The sequence below is a fragment of the Bombyx mandarina genome, chromosome 23, assembly GCF_030267445.1.
Source record: "Bombyx mandarina strain Sakado chromosome 23, ASM3026744v2".
In the NCBI taxonomy this organism is placed as follows: domain Eukaryota; kingdom Metazoa; phylum Arthropoda; class Insecta; order Lepidoptera; family Bombycidae; genus Bombyx; species Bombyx mandarina.
This window is the reverse complement of record NC_143229.1, coordinates 13,624,692-13,635,419: the sequence shown is the minus strand read 5'-3', so window position 1 is coordinate 13,635,419 and position 10,728 is coordinate 13,624,692. Positions and strand designations below refer to the sequence as shown.

The 10,728-nt window shown below is 40.5% G+C and overlaps 1 protein-coding gene across 1 annotated transcript; it reads left to right on the top strand.

Moving 5' to 3' along the window:
* Positions 1–402: 402 nt before the first annotated feature.
* On the top strand, positions 403–9,726 carry LOC114241130 (homeobox protein SIX6). Its single transcript, XM_089737373.1, has one exon. The coding sequence runs from the start codon at positions 608–610 to the stop codon at positions 1,640–1,642; it is 1,035 nt and encodes a 344-aa protein (XP_089593499.1). The 5' UTR covers positions 403–607; the 3' UTR covers positions 1,643–9,726.
* Positions 9,727–10,728: the final 1,002 nt, after the last annotated feature.

Below are 10,728 nucleotides of genomic sequence, written 5' to 3'. Positions count from 1 at the left end.
GTTTCGCGCTCAAATCTCGCCCGACTAGAGCGCTCCCGACACGACTTGATACTTGAGTTTTTGATTTATTTAAAAGAAAAACGAAATGTTTCGATTTTTCTATGGTTAAAGTTTTGGGTGCAACTCGACCCTAAGTCTCGGGTTTATTATGTCATATATGTAGTAAATTAAAAAGTACGGGTAATTTTTAGAAAGTGATCTAAAAATTTGATATAATATTTTCGATGATTGTATTAATGTTTCTTATGTGCTAGTTAGCGCAATCGTAACAAAATATAAGCAATCAAAAACAATTAACCTCGATGCCAGTAGAGATAGGTCAGCTATGCCTAAAATGAAAGAATAGGCGAATAAAGTAATGGTATTCGTTACGTATTGAAGGTTCGTTCTTTTGTTTCGTGAATGTGTCACAGAGCGAGAATCGATGAGTTACATCCGTAATCCTTAACACGTTAGTTGAGCATAAATTCGTGTTACATAGGACAAATGCGAGCATGTAATCGACCCGGATGGTTGTATGGAGGCTATTAATTGCAGGTTTGCAGGTAATCGATAGAGGTAGGCGGTGGCGGGTCGGACCGAGCGCTGGCGGTGTGCGTGACGGATCATGGCGGAGCGGGGGGGAGCCCTCGTTAAACGCACCCGCCGCGACGCGGCCTGCAGCTATCCGGCCCCCGGCGACACGCAGTCGGGATTGGCCGCCGCGCCGCCCGGTCCGACCCCGCCAGCCAATCCGCTCGCAGTTGGCCACACGCCCACGGAGCGTCCGCGGCCCGCGCTCAGACCGCGCGCGACTCCGCCGCGCACACTCGCACCGATGCGCGGCTCCTGGGACGAGTCCACCACGGCGGCGCTGCACGCGCGCATCCTGGAGGCGCACCGCGGGCCTGCTGCGCCCGACCGCGCCGCCGAGCCCGCCACTTGTACTGAGCCTGCTCCGCCGCTCACCATTAATTCTATCGAGCTGGCCGCGCCGACTCCTCTGCTGCCCTTACCGACGCTGTCTTTCAGCGCCGAACAAGTTGCCACCGTTTGTGAAACCCTGGAGGAGAGTGGCGATGTGGAACGGCTCGCGAGGTTCCTGTGGTCGCTGCCGGTGGCACATCCAAATGTTGCCGAACTGGAGCGCTGCGAGGCTGTCCTGCGAGCCCGAGCGGTGGTTGCCTTCCACGCGGGCCGACACCGCGAGCTTTACTCCATACTGGAGCGCCACCGGTTTCAACGTTCGAGTCATGCGAAGCTGCAAGCCCTATGGTTAGAGGCGCACTACCAGGAGGCCGAGAGACTTCGAGGGCGTCCTCTTGGCCCGGTCGACAAGTACCGCGTCCGCAAGAAGTTCCCCCTGCCTCGGACCATTTGGGACGGAGAACAAAAAACGCACTGTTTTAAGGAGAGAACGCGGTCACTATTGAGGGAGTGGTACCTGCAGGACCCGTACCCGAACCCGACCAAGAAGCGGGAGCTGGCGGCGGCGACGGGCCTCACGCCGACGCAGGTCGGCAACTGGTTCAAGAACCGGCGGCAGCGGGACCGAGCCGCCGCCGCCAAGAACCGCTCGGCGCTGCTCGGCCGGGGCTTCGCCTCCTCCTCCACCTACGACGAGGACTCGGCCGACTCCGAAATCAATGTCGAGGAGGAGTAGCCTCCGGTTGCGGACTGATAGTGTAAATATTTATTATCAGTGATATAGATTATATAAGCCGACAGGACGTTCGGCAGAGAACGTTGCAATATAGACGAATGCTGTCTTCAATTAGTATCTCAGAGGCCGTGGCGTATGTGATGTTCAAAGCGTTGTCAGCCAGTACCGTTAGCTCATAATATCCGCGTTCAAAGTGTTAATTAACCGAGTGCTTGAAGTGTCCGCCTAACTTCTGCCAGATCAGGTACGTACCACGACGTAGCGCTCGCTATGCTATGAGTATATTTTGCTGCGGATCTTGGAAATCTCTCGACGAATTTATTCTTTTATTTAGGAGGTACAACAGGGTTGGTTCGGTTCAGACGACTCAGAACATTTAATTTAAATAAAATTTTTGATTGCTCGTGAGATATCATCTGTGCTTTTTTTGTTTATTAGGCATTTATTTATATATATTTTACCAGTTGAAATAGTTTATCAGCTTTTAGTTGTACGTAATTCAAAAAGGTTGTAATAAGGTTCTTTCGTCAGAACCAAATGATGTCAACTAGGTTCGTATAACGAGGAATTGTTTTTTTTTTGTCTTTTTATATTTATCAAAAAAGTATTTATTATTAATCACGTTTGTTAACATTATATCGAAATGCTGTGAAAAGATATTTAATAAGATGGCGCATGAAAAAGATATGGTACTAGGCCTAATTGCGGCGCTCAAATTTGCGGGAGGAAATCGAAATAAGCGAACGATTGTAATCGAAAAAAAGTATTTTCAAGAATTTTAGAGGAAAAAACGTTATAATTTTCATCATTATTTCCTCTTAAAGTGCTACTTGAGGATAACTCCCGTAATTACTTCACTTATGGGTAGATATTGATATTAAATGGGAATAAAATTCGGTATTTAATTGAGTTAGTTTAGGTCAATTCTCAAATGCATCAAGATTGTAGGTACTCTGTGTCAGTTACATTCTATGTATCTAGAGTACCAGCTAGGCACCTAATGTATTTAAAAGCCGATGTATTTACGTATGCATGCTTCCTTCAGATTCCGAAACGGCTCGACAGATTGCGATGAAATTTTCAGGAAATCTTCAGATTAGCCTAACGGGTGACCCTGTGAAGTTCGGTAATCGGATTGGAGTCAAATCAAAGATAGGCCAGGTTTTACGACAAGAACTAGTTACTTTAAAACAATCTTATTTGCTTAAACAATTTTAATGAAAAACTCGTGTTTCTTCTGAAATACAAGCCACTATTTTTTTCTTGTATTTTCAAGCTAGTATTGTGTAGTATACGTAATAGTATTTCAAGAAAAAAAAATAGACTCAGACCTGGATCAGTAGACAGAGTCACTGACTAATAAGGCGATCATAAAAGCTTATGTAGCAGAGATATGTCCATCTACTAAAATAATTTACCAAATAAAATTTAATAATTAACACTGTGAAGTTAGATGCTGTTTTCTTCTATTTTCTATAGTCTACACAAATCTCTTGATACTTTAATGTAACTCCGATAGCTTTCTGTATTTATCACGTTCCTAACGAAATATAACGGGCTCACTATCAGTTCGTCAAAATTAAAACCTATGTTAATTTTCCGATTATGGCTGAACAATATTTTATCATTAAATTTTCTTTATTGCTTTCAAATAAGAATTAGAACTGAACAGATACCTGGTCTATGTAAATAGAACAAGATGATTTATTAATAAATACAATTATTTCTATCGGTAGGTTTCTTCTATCTGTAGGTTCCACGGGGGTCGATGAATTGTTTATGATAATTTCGCACACAGTATATTTGAAAAGAGTCCGCAACAGCTTGCTTGAGTCCAATAAGGTAGATTTAATTTGGGTTCAAAAATAAATATATTATTAAACATATATCAGTTAAAGTGAGTGGTGGACTCACGTTACGAAGTCTTATGACCTAAGGCTAGACCTTGAATCATTCGTGATCTGTTGCGTAAAACAGGCATTACTCACGGATGCCCGCCAATTTTAACACGTATTTATTAGCTTGGCACGTATGCCTATCAAGTCGTCCAAATATGTCGACCCATGAGTTTCTAATCTATAAGTAGCATATCAATATTTTTCGATTAATTAAATTATTGTATGGATTTTATTTCTCTCTCTGAACATAAATTGAATATCTACAATCGACTTTCATATTTATATCCACATATGAACTAAATAAGTTGGCTTTGTAAGTTAAATAAAAACAAATAACTGGTGGTAGGACCTCTTGTGAGTCCGCACGGGTAGGTACCACCGCCCCGCCTATTTCTGCCGTGAAGCAGTAATGCGTTTCGGTTTGAAGGGTGGGGCAGCCGTTGTAACTATACTGAGACCTTAGAACTTATATCTCAAGGTGTGTGTCGCATTTACATTGTAGATGTCTATGGGTTCCAGTAACCACTTAACACCAGGTGGGCTGTGAGCTCGTCCACGTACATAGGCAATTTAAAAAAAAAACTAACTTCGCTCTAAAATCCTGACCAGTATAAACAGGATACAAAGAAAGATGAAATTAAATTTTACTATATTACTCATTATTTTTAAAGTTATTTAGCTACGTATATTATTTAATTAGCTGACCCAGCAGACTTCGTAGTACCTTAATCGATAAATAAAAGACCTAAAATTTTGTATAAAATAAACTTAAAACAAACAAAAGCAATGCGTCCGACGGGGAACACATCAAAGGAAAAACAAAATTCTTATTTTTATTTAATTCCGAGCGTTTTCGTATTTATCTACCTTTTAAACCTTCTCTGGACTCACACAAATAATTCAAGACCAAAATTAGCCAAATCGGTCCAGCCGTTCTCGAGTTTTAGCGAGACTAACGAACAGCAATTCATTTTTATATATATAGATAATCAAAACCTTTTTTTTTTCTTATTTAACGCTGGGGAATCTATTTCCGGATACCCGGTCAGGGGGTAAAGGATCGGGCTATGTTGGACTCCGGCACCTCCCGAGAGGCAGATCTTGGATCCGCCCGATCCATTAAAGATGCATTTAGTACCTCAAGCACCAGTCATCGTTCTCGTTGAACTCGTCGTTTGCGAGGGGATATTCCACCTAGGCGTGGTTTTGTAGGCGACCTCAAGAAGCTCAGCCTGGGAGAAATTCTTAATATCTGCCTTAGCAAGAGCAGTGTTTGACTGAATCTACCACAGGAATCGCGACTCACAGAGAAGATCCGGTTAAAATATGAAGGATTTGTGTCTGTGGGTTACTTTGATCAGAAGCTACGAAGGAATTACGCGTCGTCTTCCGGTCACCGTCCTCGTCGAACCTGTCGCTTGCGACGAAGGGCTCGACGAGTAAATTAACACATAGACACAGCCCACTGAGTTTCTCGCCGGATCTTCACAGTGGGTCGCGTTTTCGATCCGGTTTTAGATTCTGCGAAGCACTGCTCTTGTTAAGGTTAGTGTTAGCAAAGTCGTCAGGCTTGAGCCCCGTGAGCTCACCTACAGATTAAGTTACGCTTAAACAGAACTGTTTGGCTGATATTTCCAAGACTTCGAAGCAAGTTTTTTCTAAGTTACAGAGTCTGGGCTGAGCGGTCTCGGCCTGGACAAAGCTTTCTATTATTATTATTTAATTTTTATTTATTTATTGCTTAGATGGGTGGACGAACTCACAGCCCGCCTGGTGTTAAGTGGTTACTGGAGCCCATAGACATCTGCAACCTAAATTCCGCCGCCCACCTTGAGATATAACTTTTAAGGTCTCAGTATAATTACAACGGCTGCCCCGCCCTTCAAACCGAAACGCGTTACTGCTTCACAGCAGATATAGGCAGAGCGGTGGTACCTACCCGTACGGACTCACGAGAGGCCCTACCACCAGTTATTTGTTTTTATTTAGCTTACAAAGCCAACTTATTTAGTTCATATGTGGATATAAATATGAAAGTCGATTGTAGATATTTAATTTATGTTCAGAGAGAGAAATAAAATCCATACAATAATTTAAGTAATCGAAAAATATTGATATGCTACTGAGACAATATTAAGTGATCGAACATACATACTTAAATAACATAAACATAAATAAATGCCAATGAACGTGTGAAGAGGGATACCATAGTCGATTTTGCGTTTGCCGTCAATAGACCATTGTGAAGAATAAGATGGGTAATAGAAATAAAGGTTAATATTTTTTACTGCTTAGGTAAGCGGGTTCAAGGTTCACCTGGCATTAAGTAGCTTTCATAGCTCATAAATATCGTAACGTGAAAGCTACTTTGAGACATGAGGTCTAGATGTCAGCTATATAGTGTAACGTGTGACCCACCTTTTAACCCACGCGTGTCTGTTTTGTGGCAGCAATAGGCTGTATGATAGACCATACCCGTGCGGGCTTGTAATCTACCCCAATTAATTGCATAAATAAAATTTGCAAATTTTATTGTTATTGTTACTTCGTGGAGTCTTTCGAGAACGTGAGTTAAGTTGGTAATTCATTGGAAAAATTGGCACCTACCCGCTTTTTTTTGTAACCTCGAGGGGTTATTCTAGATTCACCAAGCTAGTAGGTAAGCTCACGGGGCTCAAACCGGAGTGTTGTTAACACTGGCCCTAGCAAGAGCAGTGCTTCGCAGTATCTACCACCGGATCGGAAACGCGATCCACTGAGAAGATCGGGCGAGAAACTCAGTGGGCTGTGTCTGTGGGTTAATTTACTCGTCGAGCCCTTCGTCGCAAGCGACGGGTTCGGCGAGGACGGTGACCGGTGCTTGTGGTACCTAAAAGCACCGTTAATGGATCGGGAGGATCCGTAATAACGTGTTTAAGGCACACAGTGCTGACATTTGATCACACCACACAGAACTATTTCCTTGTAACTAATTTTTCATTCTATCCCACTTACCTTTTATAAACAATACGATATAATTAAAACTTAGATATACCTATGGCTTAATTTCGCGTTTATCATTTTATTTTTATTATTGTCATTATATTATTTTCCACGTTACTAATACTGATGCATCCGTCGTTTGTGACAACAAAAGCTATAAAGTACGTAAAGCTGTATTAAGAGTACGACTAGCGAAAAATCTTATATCTATACTTCTATACAAATCTATACTTATCTATATCTATATCTATACTAATATTATAAAGAGGAAAGATTTGTTTGTTTGTTTGTTTCGAATAGGCTCCGAAACTACTGGACCGATTTGAAAAATTATTTTTCCATTAGAAGCCGATATTGTCCCTGATGAACATAGGCTACTTTTTTTTTGTTTTGTTTACTTTGTGTTTTAATGTTTCCGAAGCGAAGCGAGGGCGGGTCGCTAGTAATATTATAAAGAGGAAAGATTTGTTTGTTTGTTTGTATTGAATAGGCTCCGAAACTACTTCACTTTTTTTATGAAAATTTATGAAAAACTATTTCACTGTTTGGAAGCTACACTATTCCCGAGTGACATAAATATAATCTTTTTTGAAAAAAAATAAGGATCCTTACTAAAACTCCAATAATGTAACCCAATGTGTAAAAAAATTACCTAAAATATTCTTTACATCGCGTTCCCTGCAAAAATTATTGATGATAGAATAAAATAATGTACTACCACTTTGTAGAACACATTATTTACAAAAAGTGTCGCGACAGCATATAACTAACTATTATAGTTATGCCGCAATAAGTGTTTTTTTTATATCTTAAAAAAAAACAACGTCAAATATCGTTGAAATTTTACAATTTTACCATTATAGTACGTTTGCATCTCATTGAAAAATTTTCACTAATGGCCCGGATATATTATTATTATAATAACTACAAACTGCTAACAAATCACGCGCGATCATTCGGTCTCAATTTAGGTTACCGTCGCCCATGGACTTTAGCAATGCAAGGGGCAGAGCCAAGCCGCTGCCTACCGTTTTACTGTATATGTACGTTATGTATACAAATATAGATTATACCTACACATTCAAACAAAGAGCAAACTAACCTGTTCATCACACAATGTTTGCCCGAATCGAACCTACGGCCCTCGGCGTAACTGTCAGGGTTGCTAAATACTGCACCACCGAGTCTGTCACATATCATATATAAAAATGCTTCGCAATTTTCATGTCTTAAAATTCTCTTGACCAATTTTATTAGTTGAAACGATTCGGACGAAACAAGTCCTGAATGTGGGAGGTAGAATTGGGATCGTGACGCATATAACCAATTTTATTTTTCGACACGATTCGGACGCACACAAGCCCTGAATGTGAGAAACAGAATGGGGATCGTGATGCATAAAATAATAAACTATTCTACTGTTGCACTTTCAACTGGTGGTAGGACCTCTTGTGAGTCCGCGCGGGTAGGTACCACCACCCCGCCTGTTTCTGCCAAGAGGCAGTAATGCGTTTCGGTTTGAAGGGTGGGGCAGCCGTTGTAACTATACTTGAGACCTTAGAACTTATATTTCAAGGTAGGTGGCGCATTTATGTCGTAGATGTCTATGGGCTTCAGTAAACATTTAAAATCAGGTGGACTGTTAGATCGTCCACCCATAGGTATAAGCAATAAAAAAAAAATGGTTCTCTTCCAAAATCTTCTCTGTTATTATTATTAAAAATAATCTGACACCCTTTTTACGCCTTGCTCATTCAACCGTCTTCGCCATCTTGCTTTTCTCTGGCATTCTCTTTTCCCTTTCTTACCGTTTTCTCTCACTCACATCTTAATGCTCCATTCCACACTCTTTTAATACGTTCCGGTCTTACCAATACTACATTGATTAGATGTAAATAGTTTACTGATCTACGCTACCGATTATTTTTAATAATGGCTACAAGTATCAGACTCCTCTAAGGTTCCCAAAGCTTATATCACAATATGATTTCAAGAAATAGTTAGAATACAAATTTTATTATCGAAACTCGATGAAGCGGTTAATGAAAAGCTTTATTTCATTCCGCTTAAAAGTTCTGAATTCGAGAAAAGCTTTTTCACTATTATCGCGTCGGAATACCGGTTTTCTGAATTGCAACACTCCGTTTCAATATTGTTATTAAAATTTAGAATTGAATGTACCCAATCTGTATTCTGTTCTAAGTAGACAAACTTTCAGTTTAACTGATGATTTTTGATGGATTTGCTGTCTCTTTAATAGGTAGGAATCGAAATTAGATCTTACTGGTAAGACATATGTGTTAATGATCTGACTGACGATGAATAAACACCATGCATTTGAATTTGGCGACTTTGGTTTACGAGTTTTTTCCGATCCCCGGGTTCAGGGCACATGGCGTGCATCCTGAAAATCCCAGGGAAACGGTGGCGCGATTCCACCGTTACTGACGCTGGAGAATATAACTTGTGGTTAAGATGAAGTAGTAGTATTAGTTTTTTTTTTGCTTAGACGAGTGGACGAGCTCACAGCCTACCTGGTGTTAAGTGGTTACCGGAGCCCATAGACATCTACAACGTAAATGCGCCACCCACCTTGAGATATAAGTTCTAAGGTCTCAAGTATAGTTACAACGGCTGCCCCACCCTTCAAACCGAAACGCATTACTACTTTACGGCAAAAATAGACAAGGTGGTGGTACCTACCCGTGCGGACTCACAAGAGGTCCTACCACCAGTAATAATAATAGTAGTAATACACCAGTAGTAATAGTAGTATAATACAGTAAAAGCTTCGTTTTTGCGCTTCCTTCAGTCGCGTTTTCACTATTCGCGGCTTAAAAAAATGCGATGCAATTCTTATGTTCGCGGCCAAAGATATCTTATTCTCGGATCTGACCGGTACATAGGTACTAGATGCCTTCAGCTCTAACACTAGGAGCAGGCCTAGGGACCCCGGTAACCTTACTTGACGAACTCGGCAAACAGTCGGTCGTGCAAACTAACCCATGTATCAGCCCGCTGAGTTTCTCACCGGATCTTCTCAGCGGGTCGCGATTCCAATCCTGAAGTATATTCAATAGCTAAGCCGCTGCTCTTGAATTGTTAGGTCTCCTTCGGAGGCGCTCAGGCGGCTGTTAGCAAACCCACCCCTCCTGGCTGAGCCTTTGCTCGCCCACCTGTCCTGGTGAAATTGGAAAGGCCTCCGGGCCATTACTGGTGGCCCGGAGGCCTTTCCAATTTCACTCAAAAAAAACATAGGTACGATTCCAATATGTAGGTATCCAACCGAATGTCCATTGTAAACGCGCTTTTCTGTATTCTCGGCTTCTGTATTCGCAGCATATTCACAGAACGTATACGCCGCGAATAAAGAGTCTTACTGTACTATATTAGCAATTAGCGTAGTTCAGATTTCATAGCCTTATGTATTTTTGCAAATTTAATTTAATAAGCTCCTCACTATTCTGCCGATGTATTGCGTACAATATCATCGGTACAAATTTAACGAAATAAAAATAAAATAATGAAAGTATTTACAGCGAAATGGTATGTGTATTCACGTTTAGAAATAAAAAAACGCAGTCATTATATCTTAATAATATTTAAGATTTTGTTATTGAGTTTTTAGAGACGATTTTCAAAAACATATTTATGTGTTTTACCCTTAAATTCTGCATATTCTTCTTTAGTTTACGGTTTGATCTCGTAATTAATTTGCTTGCAGTGAAGTACTCGAAACGTCCAATTAATAATCATGGTTCTTATTTATTTTCCATTAACACATTACAACCGTTCATAGCACCAAGTCTTTTGATAAAAATATCAAATTCCAAGGGTGTTAGCTCTTTCGTTGCGGAATTTAAAAAAAAACACTATAAAATACTTTCAAATGCCCATGCGAAACATACGAAATGCCTTCTAAAGCGCGCGAATTTCGATTCTGGATTATGTCAACAGACTATCATCAATCTAGAGCGATTACCTATTATGGATACTAGATGGCGCTGATTAGTATTCAGATTTATATTAATACGTGAAGCAAAAACTTTGTATCCCGTTTTACGAAAACTGCGCGGACGGAGGAATATGAAATTTTCCACACTCATAGAGAATATAGAGAAGAAGTGCACAATGCTAATAATATATTCTTAAAATAATTCATAAAAGATACATTAAATCAATAAAGAAAACATTACACACACTACG

Coding starts and splice junctions, on each gene's coding strand:
- LOC114241130 (XM_089737373.1), top strand. CDS start 608: ATGGCGGAGCGGGGGGGAGCCCTCGTTAAACGCACCCGCCGCGACGCG.